General features: G+C 33.8%; 3 protein-coding genes across 20 annotated transcripts; 2 read left to right on the top strand and 1 right to left on the bottom strand.

The window, feature by feature from the left end:
* LOC105828707 (protein shifted) lies at positions 1 to 11,955 on the top strand. Of its 8 annotated transcripts, none has more exons than XM_012667176.3 (7): positions 29 to 920; positions 1,220 to 1,462; positions 3,846 to 3,986; positions 7,014 to 7,163; positions 8,141 to 8,197; positions 10,501 to 10,596; positions 10,675 to 11,955. In XM_012667176.3, exons 1-7 carry the CDS (start codon positions 752 to 754, stop codon positions 10,911 to 10,913), a joined length of 1,095 nt encoding a protein of 364 aa, XP_012522630.1. In that variant the 5' UTR covers positions 29 to 751; the 3' UTR covers positions 10,914 to 11,955. The 8 variants fall into 8 exon arrangements, with proteins under 8 accessions (XP_036138257.1, XP_036138256.1, XP_036138259.1 ...); XM_012667175.3 differs by having other exon boundaries at positions 10,495 to 10,596; XM_036282364.1 differs by having other exon boundaries at positions 1 to 920; positions 10,501 to 11,955.
* Positions 8,431 to 13,871, bottom strand: LOC105828708 (5-demethoxyubiquinone hydroxylase, mitochondrial). 4 transcript variants are annotated; one of them, XM_012667182.3, is made up of 3 exons: positions 13,747 to 13,871; positions 10,272 to 10,435; positions 8,431 to 10,201 (listed from the first exon to the last, which is right to left on the bottom strand). In XM_012667182.3, exons 2-3 carry the CDS (start codon positions 10,429 to 10,431, stop codon positions 9,771 to 9,773), a joined length of 591 nt encoding a protein of 196 aa, XP_012522636.1. In that variant the 5' UTR covers positions 10,432 to 10,435; positions 13,747 to 13,871; the 3' UTR covers positions 8,431 to 9,770. The 4 variants fall into 4 exon arrangements, with proteins under 4 accessions (XP_012522636.1, XP_012522635.1, XP_036138260.1 ...); XM_012667181.3 differs by lacking the exon at positions 13,747 to 13,871 and adding an exon at positions 13,327 to 13,482; XM_036282367.1 differs by lacking the exon at positions 13,747 to 13,871 and adding an exon at positions 13,185 to 13,320.
* Positions 13,783 to 27,966, top strand: LOC105836815 (DNA-binding protein P3A2). 8 transcript variants are annotated; one of them, XM_036282357.1, is made up of 8 exons: positions 13,783 to 13,915; positions 15,435 to 15,695; positions 18,559 to 18,683; positions 18,839 to 19,264; positions 19,794 to 20,108; positions 20,831 to 20,974; positions 21,551 to 21,698; positions 25,428 to 27,966. In XM_036282357.1, exons 2-8 carry the CDS (start codon positions 15,524 to 15,526, stop codon positions 25,754 to 25,756), a joined length of 1,659 nt encoding a protein of 552 aa, XP_036138250.1. In that variant the 5' UTR covers positions 13,783 to 13,915; positions 15,435 to 15,523; the 3' UTR covers positions 25,757 to 27,966. The 8 variants fall into 8 exon arrangements, with proteins under 8 accessions (XP_036138250.1, XP_036138248.1, XP_036138255.1 ...); XM_036282355.1 differs by lacking the exon at positions 13,783 to 13,915 and adding an exon at positions 14,096 to 14,465; XM_036282362.1 differs by lacking the exon at positions 13,783 to 13,915 and adding an exon at positions 14,097 to 14,465 and having other exon boundaries at positions 19,794 to 20,006; positions 20,834 to 20,974.
* The last annotated feature ends 18 nt before the right edge of the window (positions 27,967 to 27,984 follow it).

Below are 27,984 nucleotides of genomic sequence, written 5' to 3'. Positions count from 1 at the left end.
TGCGAGATCTCTATCTCGCTCCACAGAGAGGTTTTGCTACTCGCTCCGCGTGCCTCGACTCTCATTGAGAGTCAGTCAGTCAGTCAGTCAGTCCGCCGGAGCGACGCGGTTCGCGCGCATCGATACGCATCCGTGCTCCGTGCGTTTCGCAAGCAAGAGGCAAGAGTTCGCGCGCGCGCGCGCGTGCGTCTCGCTCACTCGTTCCTCCTCATCCCTTCGCGCTCTCCCTCTTTCCCCTCTCTTTCTCTCTCTCTCTCTCTCTCTTCCCTTCTCCCCCCTCCCCCCCACCCGCTGTCTCTTTGCCCTTCTGTTTTACCGATCGAGGGGGTAGACAACCGTGCGTTGAAATCACCGCGGGATCTCTCCGGCATCTCTCCGCCGCCGCGCGCGCGAGGAGAGGAGACGCGCGAGAGATCCGAGAGATCGTATCCCGCGTACGTGTGCGCGCGCGCGCGCGCGCGTCCCGTGAAATCCGCCGATTTCACGCGTCGGATCGCCAACGGCACGCACGACGCCCCGGCACGTTGAACTGTTGTAGGGAGGCGGCCGGGAACTCGACGCACGTTGCGCCGCGCGAGTTAACCGCCAGTGCACGCACGACGGCTGCCAGGAAAGAGAGGGGGGCAGCGGTCTTCCTCACCGGTGTGCGTGCAACACCTGGCAGCAGCAGCAGCAGCGGCAGCAGCGGCAGCGGCGGCGACGGCGGCAGCGGCGGCTGCAGCGGCAGCGGCGCACGTCGCGGGTAATTATTATGCGATCGGCTGCGGCCACCCTGGCCGCGCTGGTGGCGGCGCTGGTTCTTGGTCTCCTGGACGTGCCTGCACTCGCCCGGCACCAGCACCGCTCCGAGAACCCCGGCCACAAGCCGTCCGGTGACATCTCCCTCTGGATCGACCAGCAGCAAATCAAGATGTTCAGCGGTACAGTTCATACACTGATGTTGAGTGATCCCCCTCAGGGATTTCTTCCCCCCTACCCCCGAATATGTATGATACGTGATCCCCTTTTCTTCGTATCATCGATTGCTCCAATGCTCCCCTCGAGATTATGTATACCTTAAGTTTGGTGCAAAAGCTATTGTTAAATGAATAAAAAAGAAAAGAGAGAAAGAGAGAAATCCGATACCACTTGTAGTATCGGGTGATGTCGGTCAACGACGTTAAAAAAAAATTTGGTAAACATGAATATAAGTATGAAACTGTTTTCATGACTAATGCAGGGCTGGCAATGGAAATATATGCGATTTCGGAGGGCCAAGTGCTCCCTCTCCTTTTGGATCCGGAGTTTGAGAGTAAACTGCCGATGATCCCGAGCGAGGTGTCGCACGTGAACTTCACGTGGAAGTCAGGAGTGAAAAAGTACTATTACAACTTTTGTCTTTTAAAATCGTACGACGAGAGCATCTTGCAAACACCATCCATCACGATTAAAACGCAAGGACGGGTACCTAAGAAACCGAAAGGTAATGATTTTAATGTGTCAATATGATATATATATGTATCTGAATTGCGATTAATGTGCGAGAAAGTTAATTATGCGATGCGAAATAAAATGATTTTCTTCCACATTTTCGCATCTTATGGTTTAACAGATAAAAAGGAATTTAAGAGACATTCTGCCATTACACACAGGTTCGATATTTGTTTGGGTTTTATTAAACGAAATTAAACAATTATTATTTGTGAAGCGCTCCAAGATAAATCTCTCTAGGCAGTATATTTCCGTATATTAATAATAAACGTATAAAATAGGTTTACTGCGTTAAAGTTAATGAACAAACAAATAACTTAATATAATTACATTTTTGAACAAAAAATAATACTTTAAATCCGTATAAAAAATATTAACTTGCCATTTATTATTTTAAAGTTTTAGTATTTTAATATATTTCTTTAAAAACAATCATTTGGCTGGTAATGATTAGTAAAATAAAACCTATATACCAAATAATGTTTTAGTGAAAAAAAAAAGAAATCGTCGAAATATAAATCTGAACGTGATTTTTTCGAAGTAAAATTCAAATAATAATCATAAATTGCGGCGAGGCATTCGTATGTTTTGGCGTTTGCGCGGTTATTTTTTGCTTTGGCGTCGACGAGCGTTAACGAGCTAATAGCTTTTTCGTTTGTCAGTCAATCAGTGTATTTGGTTTCCGAGGTCTAATGCATGTTTAGCTTTTATCGCTCGGCAAAATATGTCATTTTCACGAATATAAGCCGTATTTTGTTACTTGAATAACGTTCTTATGATCACGTTACTTTCTACGTTTCTACGACACGTTAAAACAACGGGTTCCAAATACGATCGCAAATACGTTCGACTCGAATATTAACTTTTATTTATCTCTCTATGCGGCGCGTTGCATAAGTGCCGTGACGACGGTCCTTATTTACACAGTCAAAGATGAGATCAAAGAACGCCGTGTGTATGCGACGTTTTTCGTCGACCGTGAAATATACCTGACCTAAGAGAAGACGAAGATGTTCTTTGTATAGAAATATTTTTTTTTCACCCGAGGATTATCTCGTTCGACCGGACCAATCTGGAGCGCGAGTTATGATGACACTTCACTAAGTCATCACGTTTCACGGCCATCAATGTAAAAAAAGTGTTTAATCTTAAGATATTAAAATGCTTTATTTCTGTCTAATAAATGTTTCAATTTTAAACATTAAGCTATCATTTTTAAACGTTTTAGCACTTTTAAATCTAAATGTCATTTTTGAAACTAAAACATATTTAACAGAATGTTTTATTTTAATATCTTATAGAACACATTTTTTTTAATGTTGCAAGAATCAAGTCGAGCTTCGATTTTTTAATGCTTTTAAGTATTAAACGTAGCTGAAATAAATATATATTAGAGATAAATGCCATTAGTTATTCCGTAAAAATTAAAAATTCTATTAAATCTGCATGAAATTGCATGTATTAGAATAGTGTTCATTTTATCGAATTAACTACGAAACAGTGTTCTATTTTATTTAAACTGAAACATCCCTCCTTTTTCATCGTATACGAATATAATTATTACTATATTTTTTAATAAAACATTGTTCTGATCTGTGATTATTAAATTTTGGTTAAAGCTGTTTTTATTTTTATATTTTAATTATAAAATTTACTGAAAAAATTACCAAACATACTAATTTAATCAACCGTTTGTAATGTTGTTAAATATTAAAAAAAATAAAATTATTTTTGGTTGTTAACTGAATTTAATCAGCATTATTTCACTCAATGTTTGGTATTACTCAAATTCATTTTTCAATGTACTACTAATGTACCGGCACAGTTTGATCAATAAAACGGTGGAACGCTCATAGATTTCCTTACAATTAAAATAATATATACTTTTAGTTTTCTCTTAGATCAAATGATCGAGTTATATCCCACAATTAGTGAAATAATTTCAATTAAATTTAATTAAATGCTTTGTTAATACAGTCAAATATTTTGTAATTATTTTAATTGTAATAATTATAGTACTAAACGGTCATTAAATATTACGAAATATTTGATTATATTAGTCGGACATTTAATTGAAATTATTTTATGAAAACTATTATTTAGGTTTGATTGTTATTATTATCGTGGCAACGAGGCTGTTTTTTTATAGTTGCATTACGTTACATTTTTTAAATAAGAATAAAAATTAATTGAACAAAAAAATTAAGTAAAAAATTGAACAAACATTTAAAAATTAAAAATTAAAGTTAAAATGAAAAACACGTGTGTATCCTCGTTATAAGGTGAAAGAGGGAGGGGTAGGAAGTAGAGAAAATTGAGCTAGATCGAAAAGCAGAGATCTGTTTGTTTTCAACACTGTTTGTTTTCTGTTGCAGAGTTTAGCGTTCAGCTAAATTGCGCCGGCAAATCGGGCATAGCGTACTTCGAGATCAGGCTGGTGATCGAGACCCGCAAGAGGAAATCTCTGGAAGGGACGCCCCTCGGTCTCAAATTGAGAAAAGAATGCACCGTGCGCGGTGAGTGCCGTCAGTCACGCCCACGATCACCACCTCTTCACTCGCACATACAGTTCTGTATCAGCAGTAATTCATCGCCTAATTTGCGCTGCATGCTTTTGATCGATGCGAGAGAGGCAGCCGGGAGAATTGGCCGAGGGAATCTCTCTCTCTCTCTCTCTCTCTCTCGGCTCTCTCTCTCTCCGGATCTTTCTCCCGTCGTCGCCTCCGCTCGCGCGAGGATGCCGCGTAAAACGCGCGCGCCCACGAAATCCGGTTCGCGGATGGTTCATTCGTTCCGACTGCCTCTCTCCTCTTTTTTTATTTAATCGACAGCCGTGGCATGTACCTGTGATGCGCGCGTGAGCGCGCACGTTTTGATACTTTGTAAGAGAAAGATTATCTACCTGTACCTGCCCGCGCCCGCCGGCCGACCGGAACGATGGGTCCGATAATTGTGCGAGGGAGGCGCGTCGAATTGTCCGCCGCGCTCTCGGAGTCGGTGTCCGGGAGATTTATGGATGTTACATCGTTAAACGGTTGCTCCGAGCCTCGATCATCGCGGCGACGAGATCCCCCGGCCCAAACGAGAATCGCCGCGTTTGTCAAGGTGTCAAAGGGAGTAGCGAATCGATTAACTCTTGGACTCTTTGGACTCTCCCTTTCCTAACGCCCTAACGTAAAGCTTGCGCGCGGCTAATTTTACACGCGTATACGTCGCTTCTCACGTCACGTCGCAAAAAGGAGTATCTCGAAGCCTCTCGAGGCATCACTTACTATCCGAAAACGGAAGGAAATGAAAATGAGATTCTTTGTTGAGAGACCTAGAATTTTCTCGGGTTTCTGTACACGCGTGTATTCATGCGGGCAGCTTTATTTGTATTTATTCGTATTACTCAAAAAACATGAAAAAGAGGAGAAAAGATCTCTTTAAGACTAATAATAAGTTGTAACGTTGCGGCGCTGGACCTTTCGCGCACCGGTTTGGACCCGTCGTCGCTCGCAAGGCTGGAAACGTAGACTGCTTTTGTAAAGCTTATATTTTGTATAAAAAGCATTCTCGTTTAGAGTCTAGATTCTATTAACGCTATTTTAATATGTAATACAACTGTCTACTTGTAATTACGTTAATTGCAACTTCAAAGTGTGGAGTAATGTTGAGTCGATCGTTCTTTTCGCTATCAGACATATTTAATGGGGCAAATGTTGACGGGCGAAGATCGAGAACAAACATAATTTCAGTGAACTCAATTGTCGATGCTGCGTTTATGCAAGGAAAGACCTTATCGAATTCTATTTATTTGCAGGATGTTTACTATCGTCGGAAACCAGAAAAAACTTGGAATTTTTGAAAAATTTATTTTTTGCTTTTGAAAAATCGCGAATTTTATGAAGTTTTAATGGTATTGAGGGAAATTTTTAAAATTTTATTTTTACATTTAAATTCTATTTTTCTCTTTCTGACAATAAATTGTTTCTTTAATTATTTTTTTCCTTGATAATACAAAATATTGATAATCGATGAGCAATAAATATGACATACACATCCATATACATACATTCTTGTCTGTTTATTGAATAAGGATTTGTTTTTATTATCGCATGCATATACGGTGCCGCCCCTCCCTAAATGAACAATGGAATTATGTTAGCGCAAATCCTTGCTTCTCATTTCGCCACTTGGCAATTATCATCTAACATTCGAAGAATACTCATTTTGGCTTGTTCTCTTTCTATTTTCATTATTTCAAACATTACTCCAGATCAGTCAATTTTTTCCGTTTTAAGTGCTTGGATTTTCTATATTAGCATCTATTTTTTTCCTGACACTTTGTTAAGAGAGCTTTGCGCTTTCTCGAGTCATCGTTCACCCGCGAATTATGAATTAAGTGCCTAATTGTCTACTTAATGCAAAAGAACGCACGAGTCTGCTCTGCCTTCTCGGCGTTATTTTCAGATCTCTCAATCTCTGTGTCTTCATGTTGTTAATCGTCAAGTCAAGTATGTGTTTATCCGCTATTTAAGTATTTTACGTAAATATTCTGATGATATCGAAGATTGAAAGGATTATTTAGCATATGCGACCAGTCAAATTGATCGAATCACGAATAAAAAAGACTCAAATGATAATCGATGTTACGATCCATGTAACACGTAATTGTTTTTATTTATTTGACTTCAGTCGGGCATAATGTAGTACAATGCTCTTGAATGCTTCATATAATTGCTTTTGCGATAATAAATTAATATAATTTATAACATAGCAGATCGAATGTGCAAAACGTGAAATAATCAAATATGTTTAAAACTTGGAAGTTTTCTCTTTCAATAAGTAAAAATACCATCTTCAAACGTGTGGTTCAATATGTGATTACAATTTTGTATCATGGAAATAAGATTTAAAAAAATATATAGAATATTCCGTTTTAATTTCTCTATATAATAATTTTCTTTAAAAGAAATGTTAAAACTATATTAACATTTTTATTAAAAAATCAAGTAGAATAGATTAAAATTATTATATATTAATTTTAATGTTAACAATCATCGTTATATTTTTTATTTACAAACTTATTATACACTTTATTAAATATATTTATAATTTTTGTTACACACAAACGAGATTTTTTTCTATTAATATCCATTTAATATTAATGAAAAAAAAAGTTAATTAAAGTGAAACTATTGATTGTCTTTTTTATAACAGGAGATTTGTAAGAGATAAAAATGTAATATTGATTGATCTCAATTTCGTAGCTTATTGTGGTATAGTTTTTAAAAAGAAATTCGATTAAATCTGCATGCATTAAAACAATGTTATCTTATCGATTTAACTATAATGAGTATGTTTGATTCTGTTACCGAAACATTTCTTGTTAATATATCACATACAAAAAAATATATATCATATACAAAAGTAATTATTAAATACGCGCGCGCGCGTGTGTGTATTTGTATGTGTGTGTGTAAGTGAATGAGTAAATGGATGAGTGAGTGTTATGTACAAACGATAACATGCCTTCTTTTAACTGGATTTTATTTTTACAGAACCTAACTCTGGCCCCTGTCCAGATGGTTATCTAGGTCCCAATTGTAAAACAGCACTTTGTTATCCAAGCTGTATGAATGGCGGTAACTGCACGGCGCCAGGCGTGTGCTCGTGCGCGCCGGGATTTCACGGCCCTTACTGCGAAGGAGGTAAAATAAATTACATAAATATATGACCGAAAGTTCCAAAAATTAAATATACTTAAAAAAAATAAATTTTTTAATTTTATTTTAATTTTCTAAATATGTGTATCAAAATAAAATTAAGCAATGCATTAATAAGTAATTAAATAATGAATTATCTCTCCATATAATCTCAACAGATTTGAGCGTTTATCCAATATTCATGTATAATGTATGTCTATCTTTTCAAAATATCTTTTACATAGGAATTTGCATTCAAGTTATTGAATCAGTTTTGTATTTTATTTCTTGATCCGAGACAAAATATTTTCTCAATAGTTTTTCCCATTTTCTAAAAAGTTAAAGGAAGGAACGTGCGAAATTAAGACTACGAAATGTGCGTGCTTGAAAATTTTCCATTTTTCAAATAGTTTAAAAGTGTTTCCCAAAATATATGCAGTATACGTGACACTAACAATGTAATTCTACATACTTTGGGAAAAACTTTTGAATAAATTGTGATAATTGGTTTTTGCAAAGTTTTGTCACATTTTAAAAAGTTAAAGGAAGGAACGTGCGAAATCAAGACTACGAAATGTGCCTGCTCAAAAATTTTCCATTTTTTAAATAGTTGAAAAGTGTTTGCCAAAATATATGCAGTACATGTTACTAACAATGCAATTCTACATACTTTGAGAAATACTTTTGAATAAGCTGTGATATTTTGCAAGGTTTAAATTAATGCTATAATAAATATTACCGTCAGCATTGCCATATTAGATTTCCATTAGATTCTCTTCATCAAAAAAGTTAAATGAGTATTATTGTGAAAAAAAAATAAAAATGGGAAACAGGACATAAAACTGATTCAATAATTTAGACACAAATTTCTAGAAAGTATTTTCAAATTAATGTTATAAAATGAAACAAATGCTTGAATTTCTGTCGACAGATTATATGGAAAAATAAATTAATGCTAAATTAAATTATTTAAATTATTTAAGGCTCCTGGTCCCTCAGCCGAGAACTCCGCGTTGACAGTGGCGACACAGTTATGAATGGTAGGAATAAGAATTATAAGACGAGAAAATGATGTGTTGAACTCCATTTAATGTTGCGCTTTATTCAGTTATTATTCGTTGTATTCTAAAATTATTATTTGTAATGTGGATCACTTAAAATACGTCGAAAACTAAACTTAGCATAGAATGTAGTATAAAAGGGATGTTTTCCATATTTTTTTCGACAGTTATTAAACCGCCTGCTTTCCAGAATAAGTAAGACTTTGTTTACATTTATTTTATAGATCTTTATTAATTGTCAAAGGAAAAGCCTAGTTTTCGGCGTATTTTACAAATGTACTGAAACGATCATGATTTTTTTTTGTCAAATATACTTTTATTTACTGATAAAACGCAACGTTTTCAGCATGTCAATTTCTCGCCTCTGATGTTACACTCTAATGCCGCGGTGAGTATCCAGGAGCCTAAGGGCCATGGCACACGGAAAAACTTAAGCAGTAAACGATTTAGCTAATTTTAATCAGGAACTTAAGACAGTAATGTAAGCAGTAGCAAATCAAATGTTGGTTTTCTTACTGCTTACGTTTTATTGCGTAAGTTTTTTCGTGTGCTATGGCCCTAAGGCTCCTTGCCTCTCAGCCGAGAACTTCGCATCAACAGTGGCGACACAATCATAAGTGATAAGAGTAAGGACTATAAGGCGAGAAAGTGACGTGTTGACAATCCAATTTATTCTTGCGTGCCATTTCATTATACGTTTTGTGTTAAAACTAACGTATGACATATTTATACGACTCCTAAAATTTATCGGAAACCAAGATTAATGAACAAAACAGTACGTGGAAGATACATTTTCTGCTCTTTTTGACAATTATCAAACGACGTATTCGTTTACATATAGACTTCATATGACACGGTTGTTTATTAACAGTCAAGCAAAAGCACAGTTTTCGACCTATCTTACAAGTGTACTAAAGTTATCTGAAGTGTCATTTCATTGAAATATCATTTTAGAAATGGCACGTAAAAATTTTCAACATGATATTTCTCGCTTCTGACGTCACGAATTCAATATGGCTGTGGCGAGTATCCAGGAGCCTTAAGCTTAATTTTTTATTCACATTTTTAAATAAAATTTTAATTAATTTCTTTTAAATATATATATATATATACATATCACTTTCGGAACATTCCTCATGGATATATACACTACTTACACAATAGTTGATCTTAGTACATAATTTCACATTTCAGTTTCATTAAACATTCCTGTAAAGAATTATACAATTGATTACACAATAGTTTTTTTATTCATTTCTATTTAATTCTTTACATTATATCTGAAGCTTTTATTTACTTCTATTTAACATAATTATCTTTTGTTATTATACAAAAAATTAATTATACATTCATTAAAAAATCAATAATTGTGTAAAGGAATTCTATTGAACTCAGATATAATATTTCATAAACTGCGAGAGAAATTAAATCAGTATATGGAAAATAAGAATATATATTTATTATTATTATATAAATTACAAAATTATATACTTATTTAACGATTAACGTATCTTTAACATCTTTAACATCTCGAATACACTTGGAAACACGGTCATATCACTTTGGAGATGGAGATAGCCGTTTTACAGCCGAATTTGATGACGTTTGTCAGAGCCTGATAGAATGGTGCTTGCTCAGCACCATGATCTATACCCGTGTCATGATGTTCCTGCTCCTCGTCGCGGAATTTTTTGATGGTCTCGAGTATCTCTTTGTCCACGGTGTCGCTATGTTCCATCAGCATGCGCAACTGATCGTTGTAGTGCTCGACTATCACGGTTTCTACTGCCACAGTGCACGCCATCGCCGCTTTCTCGCCCATGAGAGCGGTACCGGCGCCCAAAGCAAACCCAGCGATATTCCACAGTGGAGTGAGGACGGTCGGTCGGACTCTGTACTTGCGAATTAATTCCTCGAATTTGGCGCGGTGTCGTTTTTCCTGATCCCACATGTGTTGTATAGTCGGTCCGACCGTTGTTCTGCCTGCGTTTTCGTAAAAAAATTAGTCAGAATCCTAATTTATATCTACATCAGCGTATTAAGGTGACCATACCTAGCACAGCCATTTGTCCAGCGTATATTCTGTCAGCCCCCAATTCGCCGGCATGATCGACTCTTATTATTGAGTCTAGTACTTTTCCGCATGCAGACGCGCTCGTACTTGCCGATGTGCTAGCCAGTCGTACTCTCAGCCCTCTGACACCGCGCAACATTTTTCTATAAAATTTGAAAAAAGAAATGTAATAGATTCCCTCAAGATCGACTACACCGAACAGTTTCAGGTATCTGCACGAGTCCATGTTTGAATGGAGGAAAGTGTGTTCGTAAGGATGTCTGTTGGTGTTCGAGAGGCTTCTTCGGCTTGCGCTGTGAATTTTGTAAGTACAGCCGATGTGTCTTGCTAATGTTGCACATAAAATGTAGAAATAATTTTTGTCCTATTTTTATCATTTCAGCCAAATGTGTTATTCCTTGTCTCAATGGAGGTAAATGCAGGGGCAACAACATCTGTAGGTGTTCGGAGGAATACAAGGGCAATCACTGTGAGATCGCAAACACACATAGAACGTCTCAACGTTCGACATGTAGCAAGCAAACATGTAAACATGGAACCTGCCAACCGAACGACACGTGTCTCTGCGAATCTGGCTGGCACGGAAAGTTATGTCATAAGAAAAACAAGAAATGGGCTTAGGAATTCTAATAAAATATTTTCAACGTTATTTCTCGTACGACAATCGAATCCTTAAAAAAAAAAAAAAAACGATGTCGTCCTAAAATCAGATAAAACTACGACAGATTGTGTGATTCATAAAATATATATCTTGAATTGAGAAACGAAAGACTTATGCGTATTCGTAGAGAAAGAATCTCGTGATATTAAAATGATTAAAAGATTTGTGTAGTATTCTTGTTTTTATTTGATGCGAAAAGGGGACAAATATTAAAGCGTTCATAAGATTCAGATCCAAATCTCGATTGGTAGTTAATGTGATATAAAATTCGTATTCGTAGTTTCTAATTTACTTTGCTCCAGATGTGATATGTAAAGAGCTGCTTTATGTCATTTTATGACATTACTATATTTAGATATACTTTTATACTGTAGATGTGACAATTGTAAAAAAATGAAATAGGAAGAAATTGTATTTTCTGTAACAATTTTAGAAAGTATAACTATGAAAATAATTCAATACATAGTGTGCCTGTGATGGACCTTTTTGCCTTTATGCTATCTTTTTTTCTGTGTACATCTTAGAATATAGATAAATAAATGTGGTTTTATTAGACGTTGTGAGAGGAATATAAACGTTGAAGTGAGTCCGACAATATTGCGTTTATATATATATTAAAAAAAAAAAAAATAGTGCGCACAAGCGCGCGCGCACACACACACAGAGTCTAATTTCAAAGATTTTTAATTACATATGAATATAAGCAATTACGTTGTAATTACGTAAGCCAAAGTTCTAGTGAAAAATTCTAATTTAATTATAAAATAACTGACTAATGTATTCTTTTAACAACTTTAATAACAAAGATTATTGGACACAGATGCTTCACACTTATATATAATAAGGATTAAAAGAGAATAAAAAACAAAAGAAATTGTTAGCAAATTATTTTTTGCGTTCTGTGTTTTTTTCAAAAACACAATCAAAATGGTAATGTATTAATGCTCCGTGTGCACACGTGGGTCTACGGCATCTGCAATAAAGTAACATTTATTCATAAAACAAATCGTTCTTTTCTCCAATAAAAGTAGGTGATAGAAGACTCAAAGCCTAGACACATAAAAAACTAATATATTGTTGAATGTTGAGCATGTAACATCTTACATGAAAGATCTACATGTGATTCTTTTCTATAAATAATCATTTCATTAATTGTCTATAAAAAATATTTTTGATTAAAATATCTTTTTAAAAGATTTCTTACAAATAGTTGCATCTTTATTTAATTATTGCCAAATAATAAAATACTAAGTGGTTAATGTTCGTTATACTTGCTTCAAAGTTTATTAAAAATAAAATACTTATTAAAATAACTATAACCTATTCATAGGCTCTGTGATTGGTTGATAACATGTTAAAGCAGTATTATAGATTTATCTTAAATGTAAATATAAAATTGTGCCATAAATTTCAATATTACATCTACATGGATTGTTTATATATTGGTTACGTTTGTATTTACATGAATCTTTTTCACATAAACAATACAAGCAATGTAAATTATTATAAATTGGATAACACAAAATACAGCAAAAAGTAATTAAATTATAAGATTGTTAAGATATCTGGCTTTAGTATAAGATTGTTAATATAGCTGATTGTAACATAAGATTGTTAATATATCTGATTCTAGTATTGATAACAAAAATATGTAATATTAAAAATAAAAAAACTTGAATATAACTTTTACTATTTCTGATAAAATCTGAATTTATAGATTAATGTTTATATAAAAAGTTGATATTGTATATATATATATATATAACATAAATTAAATGCTTTGTACATGTAATATGAATTAAACCTTGATAAAAATCAAATATAATACTGACCTATTGGTCATCTGCAAAACATAGAGAAATGTTTAATGAATTTTTGCAATTTTTTTTAAATATTGTAAAAAAGAGGGAAACAGGGTCGGTGACAGACTTACGTGTGCACTGGGAAAATATTAAAAAAAAAAATTTACTTTGAAGATTAATTTAAACAAAATTCTGGTAAAAGGTGTAATTTAACCATAAAATATATTTTTTGAACAATGAGAAAGATTATTTTACACAGTGCTTTATTATATATAGCAAGGATTAAAAGAATAAAAAACAAAGGAACTCGACAAATAAATAACGCGGAGAATCGACAAATAAATTTTTGCGTGTGTTCTTCGAGGAAAAAAAAGACAATCGAAGCTATAAATGTAACAAGTTGCTATATTAATTAAAACTCTTTATTACATATCGAATGAATGGTGCTCCGCATCGCATTAGAAATCCGTCAAGAAAGCGTCACAGAGACAACAAAACATTAATTCTATCCTTGACAAAGCAGCGTGGGTTTTTTTATTTGATAAAATAATCATTGATAAACTTAACTAACTCGGTGTTGGGTCAAGGTCATGTCAATTCGTAGCCCGGAACTGCGCGCACACGTTATCGTGTCAGTTTTATGGTAAATAATCAAAGGTTAGGCCGGTGACTTCTTCCTCAACGGATTGGACGAGATTACGAAAACACATTGCAGAACACGGGTAGAACGTACTGTTAAAGCGAGAGTGTCGAGCGGTTGCGAACTGGTGGCGCCAACCTATCGAAGCGGGTTCTCGAACGGCGGAGAGAGTCGGTCGGTCAGATCTGCAGCGCGAAGAGGAGTGCAAGTGAGAGAGACGGTGAGAAGAGCACGCCGAAGCCGAACTTCGAAGTCGCTGCGGAGCGACACGCAGCAAGGCAAGCTGGAGTAAAGCCCGAGTCAGGTGGGAGTGAGCGAGCGAACGAGCAGGTTATGGTCGTCCGACATTACCGTGTTGCCGCGCGCCGCGAACGGCAGTCACGTGTCCCTTGGACCAATGGCGGCGGGCGTACCCGAGCGGTTCCCGCCAATCGCGCTATACCAAGCCCGTATACATGTTCATGGCGTTGGTCTTCTCCCGGATCGGTGCTGTCGTCCGGCGGATTTGAAGGAGGAAACGGTGAGTGCTGGCGCGATAGGGTCGCGCGGTTGGGCGCCTCGGGCCCGCGTCCACGGCGCTCGGCGTCGGGCGCGCGCGCGGCGTCCGCGCCGTCCGCGAAATCCTCGGAATTTCGCATCGTCTGCTCGGGCGTCCGGCATCGCGCAGACTCGCCCAAGATGGCCGGTGCCGTGTCCGCGTTTTGTTGTGTGTTGCGTGTGGTGGTGGGTGAGGATGGAGGCCCGCCGCCGCCGCTCGGTGCCGATCGATACGCCCGCCGCTGTCGCCGCCGCCGAATACCGGCCATGGCGGCTAACGTTGTCGCGCGTCACGCGTCCTGAGGTAAACGTTGCAAGAGTCGTCGCCGAGTGGTCGCCTCGCGTCCGCCGCCACCGCCGCACGCATCCACGATCACGGTGATGATAAGCGGGTGCGCGACCGCGTGCGCGGGGCGTGGTGGTGCGAGAGCGTAGCCGAGGCGGGTTGCCTCCCCGCAGAGTTGCGCCGAGTGCGCCCTATAAGCCAACCAACCCTCCCTTCGCCATCCACACTCCGCGGGAACACACCGAAGGTGCGTACGCAACTCGCGACTTTCACTGGGCCTGCTCCCTCGGCTCCGCGGTTACCGAGCAGTCGTCGTGAGCCTGCTCCGTTACCCGGCTACCCTACCCGGAGGTGGTGTGGTCTCTTTTGCGTGTGCCCTGCGCATTTTCATTGCCCCCCCAAAGTATCGCCCCGAATAAACGCGCATATCCTCGCGTCTCCCTCTCTGTCTCTCTCTTTCTCTCGCTCCCTCCCCCCTCCCCCCCCCCTCTCTCTCTCTCTCTCTCTCTCTCTCTCTCTCTCTTTCTCTCGTTTCGTCACTTACGCGCGCGTTCTTTATCGCGCGTTGTCTTGTTGTCGCCTGTCCATTTGTCAACTTTGCGGCCGCGGCTATGCCACGAGGTGAACGAAAGACGCGGTGGCAGCCACTACCACTACCATTACCACTACTACAACTATCACCATCATCATCATCGTTTTCGTCGTCGTCGTCGTCGTCGTTGCCGTCGCCGCCGCAGTTGCCGTTTTCGTTTCCGTCCCCGTTGCCTCCGTTTCTGCCGTGATCAGTTACGTCCGCGGTGGTATGCGACGCGCTCTTCTCCGTCCGTGTGGATATACGCGCGCCAGCCGCCCAGCCGCCGTCAGGAGAAGTATGCGTGCGAGTATACACGGAAGTCTTCCACGCGGAAGGCGCCCGTCGCAGTCCGCAGCCGCCCGTCAGTTGTGCGAAATGTACATACCTAGATTTGCCTCTGCGCCTTTTTTTTTCTCCCCTCTGCCCCATCCCCGAGGAGAGGAGACATGTGCTCCTTTCGTTCTCCCCCCTTTTTTTTTGCTCCACAATCCTGACACGTAAACCGCGGAACGAATAAAATAACGATATATTCGCCGATAAAGATGAAATATCTTGGCTTTTATATATCTAGGATTTTTGTTAGTATAGCCCAATGTATCATATAGGAATCTTATTAAAGAACGATACTATGTATCACTTCAGGCTAAGGTGATGTAGAAGAAATTGAAACTGCCAAATCGCGACGTGACGACTTTCTTCTCTGTGTGGTTACAATACAACTCACCAAGTCGATGGACAAAGAAGTAAAAATGGTTACCGTGCAAGATGCGGAGACTAGCACGATGCGCAGGCTTTCGGACGATGAGGACGACGAGCCTAGTAGTGGGTCTGAAACTTACGAGGAAGGAGATCTTCTTTCAGCTGCAATGGATGATGATGTTACAGCTCAACTCGCTGCAGCAGGTTGGCAATTCAAACAAGAATTCAAACAAGAATTCAAACACGTTAATGGTGATTTCCCCATTTTTTGCTTTTTTTTTATTATTTTTATCCCTAATCACCTTTATTTACCGATCAAGCACAGTATGCAGGATGTATTATTGTCCTGCAACAGTGTTATTTAGCATTGTGGCTAAACTTCCTGTGAGATCACTAAATTTCAAGTAAGAGGATTTGATGCTTTTGTTGTACACAACATAGATGATACAAAAAATATATACTAAGTGTATATAACATTGAACACAACTTATTAAAATCATATTCCACATTGTTATATTCGCAATGTTTTGTAGATTGTAACTGTCAAAAATAATTTTTTTTGTGAATTTACATTAATTTATTGCAATTAATTTTATTGAATATACAATCATATTTGTCACCATATATCAAATGTAGTAATTATTATTTAAAGATGAAGACGTAAATTTTTTATACACAATTTTTGAGAATATTTTATATGAAAAGATATAAAAACTAGTTAAAAATTGAATATGGTTATGAGAAAATATTTATTTTTAAAAAAATTATTTTATTGTCATGTACAATATAGTAAGATGAATTAATTGATGTAAAAATACATGGTTTTTTTAGAAACAATATGTAATTGCATGGTACAAACTACATTTTATATATATGATATGATTGTATTTAAAGATTATTATTTGTACAGCTTTATTACGATAATGTTTACCAAAGCTTTTTAAATTAAATACATAATTTGCAATTTATTCTTTAAATCAGCATGATAGATATATTTTTATTTTGGTTATTAATATTTTTGTTTATGATTTATGTATCAATTTAATCTTAATTCAAGTTTGTTATTGCACATTTTACAGTGTTTGTATTTTCTTGCTTTATGTATAATTGCGTTATATATTATTAATGATGAAAAACGGATTGTATTTATTTGTGTTTATTAATTTACAATCAAAAATAGTTTTGAATCAGACATATTATAGATTTTTGGATATCGATAACGATGTCACATACCAAATTTTATCAGCACGTTAGGTTTCTTAAATAATTGAGATTTAATCGCTTTCAACATCTGAAAATTTATTTAAAAAAACCCTTATCTGATTTAAAATAATTTAAAACATATTTTTTGTAAACTAGTATAGTTAATCTTTCGTGGTTACACTTCGGATTTGTAATAAGTTGGTCACATGGGGTGTGTCACACCCCACTGACATTTTTGGGGTTTTATTATCATTATTTTGCATTTTTAAACTTTTGACTAGTATTGATACATTATTAAAGGATTTAAAAATGTCCCAATAATTAAAATAGTGAGAATAAGCAAATAGTCAAATTTAGCGTTGAATTCAGAGTTTTAGAGCGCGTAAATTAGAATCGAAAATTGATTGGGGTATTCCCCTCATTGGTTGGGGTACACCGCATGTGACCACGGAAGGTTAAGGAAACACATTCTATCACATACAAGTTGAAATAAAAAATAAGAGTATTTAAATTATTTTCCGTTATTTGAAATAAAACAAATTTATTTATAAGAATAGAATAGAAAAAGAATAGAATATTTTAATTAAAATGATAAAAGTAATAAATTGATATTTTTAAATAAATAAAATAAAATAATTGGTAGGCAAATTTTTTCTTTCAATTTCTTAACAATGAATGAAGTCTAATATTTTTCTTTAGTTTTATTTGCATGATATGAAATGTTAAGGTTCTATTATATCTCTATATTCTGATTTCTTTCATATCTTCTGTTCTCTTAATCTTTTTTTCAAACAGATTCATCAAACTTTTCTTTCTTCATAATTATTTCACAAAATTCAGCTTGTAATATAAAGTATATTTATGCATGTACAAAGTATATTTATGTGTATGCATACAAATATATTCCTTAAAGAGGTGAAGGTTATTTTGCTAATAAGTATCTTAATACCGTTAATTTATTGTGAAAATATATTTATTTATATTGTAAAAATTTTTTTGTATACTTTAAGATGTCTGTTAGCATCAAAATATTATTGAATTGCTTATCAATTTAATTTATGATATTACATATTTTAGTTTATAACTGTGTTTTAAGACCGTTAAATAATCGGCGCGCAGTTTACATGAACTGGAAATTATAAAAATTAAATCAATTATTATTAGATATCAAGATTTATTTTAATCAAACAATAGCATCGTCATTTAATTTTATTTTATATGCTGCTTTTATTTGTATATTTAAATTAATTTTTTCTGAATTTATGTTAATTTTATAATTTTATTTAATTTTTGGTTGATGGAAATTTAACTAAAAGTTTAAACTTATTTTATTCATTATGCATTTTGAGTATTATACAAATAGTTAAATAAACTTTTTGTAATTAAATCATATAATAATCATTTGTGCTAATTTCTGGTTTCTTAAGGAATATATTATATTTTCTTTCAATATGATTACTTTTGTATTACAAAATCAATTTAATATTAATGAAATTTTGTAGTATAATTTGATTATGTATAATATTATTATATTATAGTATATAATAATTATATAATAATTTTATATAATTATCCAATTATTTATAATTATCTAAACTTTTTGAATGAACTTTGATTCGAACCTTATTTTATTGCTTACACATCTTTGTTTTGTATTAAAAACACGTATATTTTTGATATGCCAATGTAATTTAGCAAATTTTTTCTTATATGTTCTTATTTCACAAATCAATGTTTATCTAATTATCATTAATTTGAAAATGTTTTTAAAGTTTTTTTATTTTTATCCTTGATTATGTTGGTATATCAAAAAGGATAAACTTGAAACATATGTAATATTGCTTTTTTATAAAAAAATCTATAGGACCTGTCGGAGTCGCTGCTGCTGCTGCCATTGTATCAGCAAAGAAGCGAAAACGACCTCATAGCTTCGAAACCAATCCCAGTATCAGAAAGAGACAACAAAACAGACTTTTAAGGAAGCTTAGAGTAAGTAAAATCTTTTTATAATTTATTAATATCGCATTTTATTATGTTCTTATTTCTTGCTTATACTTATTTTGGTATTATATAGTACATTTATTTAAACATTTTATACGGAATATATATATGTATATATACGTAAAATAAAACTTTTTTAATAGCAAACCATTGATGAATTTGCTACGCGAGTGGGACAACAGGCGGTAGTGTTAGTGGCTACGCCAGGCAAACCAAATAGTAGTTACAAAGTCTTTGGGGCAAAACCCTTAGAAGATGTAGTTAAAAATCTAAGGAGTGTTATCATGGAGGAACTGGAAAACGCACTTGCGCAACAGGCGCCACCGCCTGTGCAGGATGATCCGTCATTATTCGAATTGCCACCGCTTATAATCGATGGCATACCGACTCCGGTGGAAAAGATGACACAGGCGCAACTCAGGGCGTTTATCCCGTTGATGTTGAAGTATTCCACTGGTAGAGGAAAACCTGGTTGGGGAAGAGACAGTACGCGACCTCCTTGGTGGCCCAAAGAATTGCCTTGGGCTAATGTCCGGATGGATGCGCGATCGGAGGACGAAAAACAAAAAGTACGTGAAACTAATATACTTTTAATTCTTTTTTAAATATTATTCCGCTTTGATATTGAAATATCTTTATATAGTTACAGATTTATTTAATTCGAAAATTAAATTTTTTAAATTTGATAGAAATAGATTTCTTAGATTCTTTAGATAGAAGAAATTTATTTTTTAGATTCTTTATTGTTTTATGTATTTGATAAAGAATGTAATAAGTGCTCCATTTTAAGATACGATTTATTTGACGCTTTATATGCTTTGAAGCATTTGATTGATCAATCAAAACAAAGAATTTTACAAATTGGTCAATCAAAGAACACTTTAAAGCGTTTGTGGCATCAAGTGGATTGCCGTGAGTGTCCGAAATCGACACAAACATCGTGTTTTATCTGTATTACTCATTGAATATTAAAATAGAACGATGCGTGTATCAAATCGTGTCACTAAGTGGAAAGCGTGCACTGAAAATAGATTGCTTGATCGAGCAATCTATTCAAAGATTTCATTGATTGTATGTTAAACATGAAAATTGGGACAGTCCGATCCATTGCAGATCTCTTGGACCCATGCATTACGGCAAATTGTAATAAATTGTTACAAATATCACGGAAGAGAAGATCTCCTTCCAGCTTTTAGTGAAGAGGATGACAAGTCTAATGTTATAATACAACAAGCGACGCCTCATTCTTCGTCGCATCCTTCATCAAGTCAAGGGCAGAATGGAGGAGGACAGTCGCAACAGCAGCAGACGGTGGGAGTCGTTCGCCTCAACAGCACGGATTCATCTAAGGGAAACTCTTCGCCAGCACAAATCATTGCCGCGTCTCCCACAGCTCTTGCCACTGCCACTCAGGTGGGAGTGGATGGAGTTTATAAAAAAATAGAATTAAAAATAATAGAATGATATGAAACAATTTGAATTTTTGGTCACTATATTATTAAAGAAATTTGTACAGTATGCTTATTTTGACACTTAGCAAAATTTTAATAATTTTCCTTCCTGGAAAGATTTTCAAAATTTTCAATCTTCCGAGACCTAATTTTCATTTGCTTCTACAATCTGTATCAAATTGAAAAAGAATGAATCAAAAATTTGGATCTGACATTCTTTACAAAATTATTTCTATTGATGTGTTTGGTTTCCCTTATTTGAGTTAAATCTATTTTTTCTGTTATGCTACATATTAGATTTTATAATTAAATAATATATTAATTTGATTATAATATATAATTTAGTAATGGAACATTTACAAATCAAATTCATATTTTAATATTCTAGTTAATAAAATTAATATTATATATATTATATATAATACAACATTTAGAGTTGCATTTCAAAAGTTTTATTTACTGTCATTTTTTGAAACACAAATATATATATTTTATAGATACAATTCTATTCTTTGTTCAAAAATTCGCGGTATTATTTTAAAATTTATAATCAAGAGATTTTTTTATTTTGACATACTTTGCTTTTTATGCCATTTCAATTTTCATAAGATTGACAGTTCATAGAGTTTTGACATGCAATCATAATGTCATATACGCATAATTTATTTATCTGATTTTTTTTAGCAGATGACAGCCCAATATCCAACAACTGTATTGCAGACAATAACCAATCCAGATGGAACAGTTTCTATTATACAGGTGGATCCTAGTACTCCGATTATTACGTTACCAGATGGTACAACAGCGCAAGTTCAAGGAGTTGCTACCGTAAGTCTTCAAATATATAAATATTTTATATTATATAATATCTTTATATAATGATGTCTTATTAAAAAATTCTTAAAGATTTTTACAAAACGTAACAGGATTAGTGTAATATAACATTTATTTCATAATAAAAAATATAGAAAATTAATGCATTAAATAGTTTTAAATATACAGTACATAAATTTGATTACTTTTGGGATAAATACATAGGATGCAAAAACACATATATACTAGAAATACTAAAGGTCAGTCTGAACCAAATACAAATGTTGATGTAAAATCAATAAAAGATAAAAGTGTATGTATGAACAAAGAATTATAAATACCATCTCTAAAGATTGGTATTTATAACAGAAATGTTGCCTCTTTTGTACTTGTAGATCATTTCCAGCTTAAAGAATACAAATAATAATTGCATTTATCTTAGTGTTTCTATTACTGCTTTTTTTGAAAATAGGATTAACAGAATTTACATGAAATTTTTAATTATATATTGTATAATTAAAATTGTAAAATTTATGCAATATTAGTCATGTAATATAAACTGTATCAATTGTATCTGATTTACGTATTTAGATCCATACCAGTCAAGGAGATGTACAGGCACTAGCGGAAGTAGCTGGCAGCACGGAAGGTACTAGCGTGGCCGTCGATTTGAATACCGTGACAGAAGCGACGTTAGGTCAAGATGGTCAGATCATCCTTACCGGGGAAGATGGACACGGTAAAACAGTTTTTTATAGGCTCTGCACTGTCGCCGGCCAGGAGCTACTTGAGCAGTGACTCGTTTTTATTAGCCCCGGATCTTTTTTTTGCATGCTGTCTGCTATGCTCCAATCAGGAATCATGTCTATGTGTTTATACTATTTCGAAGTAGGATCTGTAATAGTTTCTGTATTTGCCGTATTGTACATATATCTAGAATAATTTTATATAAATGGAGCTATGCACAGCTTTATTTGAAACATTGTTCTTTAAGAATCCATGGTGCGCGCTTATGTGGCACTTATGTAACACAGAGAGACATGTAAAAAGTATTAATCGCGAATATTTGCACTTAAAATGTGTAAAAATACATGTTCATATATTACTATTTGTTATTTTGAATTTCTAGGTAAGCAGCATTTATTTATATATAATATGCATGTAGATACTATCTAGGAAGTTGTGCAAAAGTTCTAATGTGATTTTTTTTGGAGACTTTCAGGTAAGGATGTGCTATAAATTTCAAGATGGATTATATTTATACATTGTGTTTATACAACTCTTTTTTATACAGATTAGTAATGTAAATTATAAATTTGATAACTCGGGATAGAAAAGGTAATTAAGTTATAAAATTGTTAATATATATATATAATAAAAAAATATATCCGATTTAATATATGGTAAAATAAAAGTATATGATATTAAAAAATCAAAACGGAATATAATTTTTATTTCTGATAAAATTTAAATCTTCTCTGAGCCATGGTTTGTTTATATTATAAACAATACGATTTAGTACAATTTTTATTAAAATTTTAGTAGTTTAAAATATAATGATTAATACGATTTTGTTTACATTGGAACAATGTTAATTTAGTTATATTGTCTTGCAATATATATAGTAGGAAACAAGTGTATAAAAAATTCTTAATTTTGTAGATAAATTTTTATCGAGGATAGTATTAATGTTTATAAGAAAAATACGTACAATACCTGGGGTTGGGGGAGTTCACATCAAGGTATTCAAAATGCTTTTTTAAAGATGTTAACGTGCTTAAAATCATTTTATCATTATTGTTTATTAGACATAAAACAAGGATAGAGTAATAAAAAAAAAACATCTTTATTAGTATGTTCTGAATACAAGTATTGTACATGACCATAAATCCAAGTATTAAGTGTAAAATTAACATCAAGTTGACTGTAAAATTTACTACGTGTGTAAAATAAAAATAATCTATTATACATTACATGTATACAATACACACAATATATAAACTATGTTTTACATGTTTATCTATGTAAACAATAATCCATGAATCATAGAAGATTCAAATTTTATTAGAAATAGTGAAAATTATATTACTTTTTTAAATATTACATTTTTATAGAATTAATAAATAAAAATAAGCATTTTTATTTTATTTTATGTAAATTATAAATTGAGAGAATAACTAAATATTAATAAAAAAATAATTGAATTATAAAATTATTAATAATATCTGACTTTAGTTAGTAGTAGTTGAGAGTGGAACCAGATCGATCCCTAAAGTTCTCTGGATCAGCATATCTGACTTTAGTATTGATAAACTAAGTTATTCAATTTATAAGTTACATTGCTTGCATTGTCTACATGAAAAAGATTTGTGTAAACATGATGCAAACAATATGTAAATAATTCACATAAATCTTTGAATTTATGGCACAGTGCCTCTCAAAAAAAGAAAAAAACCGTCAAAATTTACATAGATGACACATAAAAGTATTAGTTTATCAATTATATATATGTAATGTAAATTTATATCATACGTGTAAATGTCCAACTCTGCTTTTGAGTACACTGGATCCATTACGTGCACTGTCGTCTTTATGTTAACTCTTATAATAAACAAGAACTTTGAACATGGAAATTGAACTACGCAATAAGATAGAGTTTGATATAGCATTTATGAAATTTTGTGGCCAAAAAAAGGCCACCGCACACACTTGCATAACGCATAAGAGAATTAATCAATCAGAGGTCTTTATTTCTATCCTGGAGAGGGGAAATAGACGATTCTGATTGATTCTCTTATGCGGGCTTAAGCATGGAGGTTAATATAATACTTACATAACATAGACCTCTAAGAAACATCTTAAAGACAACCAGAGAATAATTTAAGGATATATCTAGGACGTTTTTCTAATAAAGTATACTGTATAGATAAGTTTTTGAATTTAATTTGAAACACACTGTGGGATTAAAGCACACCATGGATTATTTATGATAATGTTACACTAAGCAAGAGAAATTGTCTTGTTTTGGTTCCAACAATTTTGTGCTAAAAAGTGATAGCTTATCAATCCCTATGCCTACTTGACAAAATCTTTTACGAATGCTATATCAAATTTTCCCTTACCTTATAGTTTCTTTTATTAAAAATTGGTATAGAAATGACACATGCATGACTTTCATTGGATTAGAATGTTGCTTTTGAAACCATTAAAACTTTTGCACATATCTAATACTTTTCAGCGACGTGTACTTGTTGTGTATCTGTGTATAAAACATGATTTTTATAATTATAGTATTCGTAAGAGTATTTTGTTGTACTTCTAGACATTTGCATTTTTATAAAAATGCAAAAAAATGAAAAATATATGATATACAAATGACTGTATTTAAAAGAAATACATCGCCATTGGATTCTTAAAATTTTTGATTCAAACAATTGGTAAAAACAATCCGCTGTCGCAATTACGATGACGGAAGAATGTTCTATTCTATTATATTTCTATTATATTTACTATTAAAAATTGATTTATTGACTTTAATTAAATGAAGAGAAATAAACTTGCTGTACATAGAGTATTTTTTGTTGATGTACCATTATTTTTTTATACATTACGTTCTAAGCAGTCTGTGTTTAAGCTGCCTCAAACAAGTAACGTATCAGTGCTAACATTATATGCTTTCCTGTCATGAATCTGTCATGTGGATTGTGCGATCTGAAATTTTGATTTCTGCAAACGGCTTAAACACTCGCTGTTCCTTATAAATGCCTTGATTTAAACCATAAATATTGTATTTCGATTTTATATTAAGTTAAGAGGGTGTGCCAAAGAATTATTATGTCATAAATACATATGTTCTTCGCATACCCTCTAATTAATTAAATGTTCTATCTTTTTACGTCTTTAATTATTTGACATTTACATAATGTGCGATTTCAATTTTTATAAGATTTAACTGGCACGCAGCGATCTCGCGGAACTTTATTCCTTCTTTTTGTTTTCCTTATCCTTTAGCCTGAAACTTCTATTTCCCACTTATCTTCCACTCGATAATAATATTAATAATAGTAACTCTTTCTTAATATTGTTTCTTTTATTTTGAATAACTATAGTGATCTGATAGACCGCGTCATGCCAGTTAAGAAAAGATATAAGACGCGTTAATTAAGGATATTGATAATCTACTGGATATCGTCTGTATCGTAAATTAGTGATCATTAGCTGTTACGATAGAGTCTATAAAATTATCGTATGAAGAATAGTAGTGCGAACACAACCTTTAATCGTGCACAGACCGTATTGATTCAATTTTTAGCGCTTTGCAAACAGCTTCTTGACGTTATCGCATTGTGAGTATAATTTATTTGAGATATTTGTTTAGTATTTCCTTTTATTGTTTTTTTTTTTTCAGTTTTGCAATTGTATCTAGTCACGGGCCGAGCGTGAAATGCTTATTATACGTTTGTTTCAGGATATCCTGTTTCAGTCTCAGGGGTGATTACAGTGCCAGTGTCGGCCAGTATGTATCAGACTATGGTGGCCAATATACAGAGTGATGGTACAATGCAAGTGGTAACACCGATGGTTCAGGTACCCAAGGTCGAATCAGGAAATGGAGACACCACCATCGAAGCTGTTGCCATACAAGGCCATCCCATGACTATGATAAATGCCGCTGGAGAACATCAAGTTCTTCAAGTAATATCGTTAAAGGACGCCAATGTTCTAACGAAGGCCATGCAAGCCGATGTTAAGGATGAGGACAGTCAACAACAACAAACTGTACCTAGCCCAGAATAAATATACGTTAAGTGTAATCTAGTTAATCCAAAAGGAAAAAAAAACACTCGTTCCGTATCACCTGTACATGCTATCAGTGCAGTCGCGGTCACATACGGAAGGGATAAACGCGTGAAAGAATTAGTAACGATTGGTGTTGTCTTTCTTTTTCTCTTTGAGTCATTGTATTGTGTAGCGTGTGTTTTGCTGACTGCGTCGTTGTTAAACGACGGTTATATTTGATCAATGGAGAATGGATGAGAGTGTGAAACCAATTGGATTAGGATTAGTCATATTCGTACTCAAGATTCATCATAGACGCTTGAGTATTCACTTGCAATCTAATTTTTCGGAATATAGTATTAATTTTCAAAGAGGTCTATATTGTCGTGTCAGGTGAGCGCATCTGTTTTCGGAAATAATTTACAATAATCGTCTATCGCGCATTGCTCACTGGAAAACAAGGATCAATACTATACTGATACTTGTATTTTTCGGCAATGTGCACAAGCTAAGCACATATTTTCTAGTCTTAGAACCAGGTTGATGCATGGGAATATACACCAAAGATAATTATTTTTTATTAATTTACTAATATTTTCTATGGAAAGAATTTTTTAAATGTGTTTATACTTGATTTCATTAATTATTCAAATTCATACGAAACTCAATAATTTTAGCAGCAAAAGTAACTTGTTTTGATGCAATACTTTTTTCTAAAATTTAATAAAGGCACAAAACTTCTGCGCGAATGTGTAAAAATAAACGGGAGAAACTATAATTTTGCTATGTTTCCTTATAGAAATTGGTCATATTGTAAAAGAATTTATTTTTATGGATAAAAAGCAAAACAGTCGAATAAATCACATGGTCAATCTGTTTGAGCTCGATCTGTTTGAATTGTACGAGTATATAAAAAGATTATCAAGATAACTTTCTTATTACAAAGTTGTGTGTAACAATATATATATATATATAATACAGACAATGGGCGTTTCTCTTTTATCTTGACTACTTGGAACTTCTAAATAGTCAAGATATACAAAACTGGCTAGTATACATATTATATAAAGGATCGCGATATATAGTAGAAATAATGACGAAAAAAAAAGAGTTAAGCATTTCTGACGGGTACAAATAGGATATAAGATGTATGTTTTTTCGATAATACAAAATATATAAATTTGCAATTTCAATGCGCACCAACGAAAAGCGTGTGTCCAGTCTTGTTTTACAAGAATTATATTGCACTGTTTACGTAGATATTTGCTTCGATTAGCATAATCGATAACGAGTCATCGTTTGATTTTCTTCAATGAGATGAGAAAGAGGAAAAACTAGTACATTATATTTGTATGAAAGATTTTTTTAACTTTCTTGATCTCGAAAATTATGAAATCGCAATGTGTATGTACTAATTTTCTAAAGAGGAGAGTATGCGAGATTGTAAAAACCAGGATTCATATATATACATATATATATTGTCCTTCATTCCACTTGAAGGTAATCAAAAGTAATTGATTCTATTTTACATTAAATAATCGAACTGTGTCATGGTATTTAAAATCATCATCCCCACCATTTTTATATAATGTATCTAAAGCGACGAAAAGTGTATTTTTTGCGTGCAATCTTGTTTCAATGTTACGGTAGTAAAAAATAGGATTATCATCTAGAATAATTTTACTCTTTCAATTTTAAACTTGTCTCAATTTTTCTCCGGGTGTGATCTTTACATATTATATTACATATCTACATTACATATAAAATAATTCGAATATTTTTCAGTTGTAATTATTTAACATTATCTAATTGTAAATTAAATAATGTGTAGCAAATAGTGCAACAACATGGATAGCAAAGCAACACTCGTCTCCAAGAGATCGTAACATTGAAACAACAAACTGCCCTTGAAAAACAACCGTATAAGGATACCAAAGAGATTTTTATAACATTATAGAGGAAAGTAGTTGAAGTTAATGATAAATACTATTAAAAACGTATCATGACGATAGATACTAATTGTTGCGGTTTTTTTAAATATCAGGGCCACATACATTAATGATGTAATATATCAGTACTCACGTGTAAGATAAACATGTTATATTTTCCCCTCTGTTATTTGTAACAAAGCACATACCAAGCATAAATTAAGTTGGATGTCATTTTGAAAAAGCAAGAAAAAAATGTGTATTACGACTTTAGATAATTATAGACATATGTGTATATGACTTTGCTGATGTATATCT

This window comes from Monomorium pharaonis, chromosome 2, assembly GCF_013373865.1.
Source record: "Monomorium pharaonis isolate MP-MQ-018 chromosome 2, ASM1337386v2, whole genome shotgun sequence".
Classification (NCBI taxonomy): Eukaryota; Metazoa; Arthropoda; class Insecta; order Hymenoptera; family Formicidae; genus Monomorium; species Monomorium pharaonis.
The sequence above is the reverse complement of the archived record's forward strand: the minus strand, read 5'-3'. Positions and strand labels throughout refer to the sequence as shown.

Excerpts from the sequence above, each read along its gene's own strand:
- LOC105828708 (XM_012667182.3), bottom strand. The coding sequence starts at position 10,431 with ATGTTGCGCGGTGTCAGAGGGCTGAGAGTACGACTGGCTAGCACATCG. Across the intron at positions 10,202-10,271 it reads TGGACAAATGGCTGTGCTAG|GCAGAACAACGGTCGGACCG; the intron begins GTATGGTCACCT and ends ACGAAAACGCAG.
- LOC105836815 (XM_036282357.1), top strand. The coding sequence starts at position 15,524 with ATGGACAAAGAAGTAAAAATGGTTACCGTGCAAGATGCGGAGACTAGC. Across the intron at positions 15,696-18,558 it reads AGCTCAACTCGCTGCAGCAG|GACCTGTCGGAGTCGCTGCT; the intron begins GTTGGCAATTCA and ends AAAAATCTATAG. Across the intron at positions 20,109-20,830 it reads CTCTTGCCACTGCCACTCAG|CAGATGACAGCCCAATATCC; the intron begins GTGGGAGTGGAT and ends GATTTTTTTTAG.
- LOC105828707 (XM_036282363.1), top strand. The coding sequence starts at position 752 with ATGCGATCGGCTGCGGCCACCCTGGCCGCGCTGGTGGCGGCGCTGGTT. Across the intron at positions 3,987-7,013 it reads AAAAGAATGCACCGTGCGCG|AACCTAACTCTGGCCCCTGT; the intron begins GTGAGTGCCGTC and ends TTATTTTTACAG. Across the intron at positions 7,164-8,140 it reads CGGCCCTTACTGCGAAGGAG|GCTCCTGGTCCCTCAGCCGA; the intron begins GTAAAATAAATT and ends AAATTATTTAAG.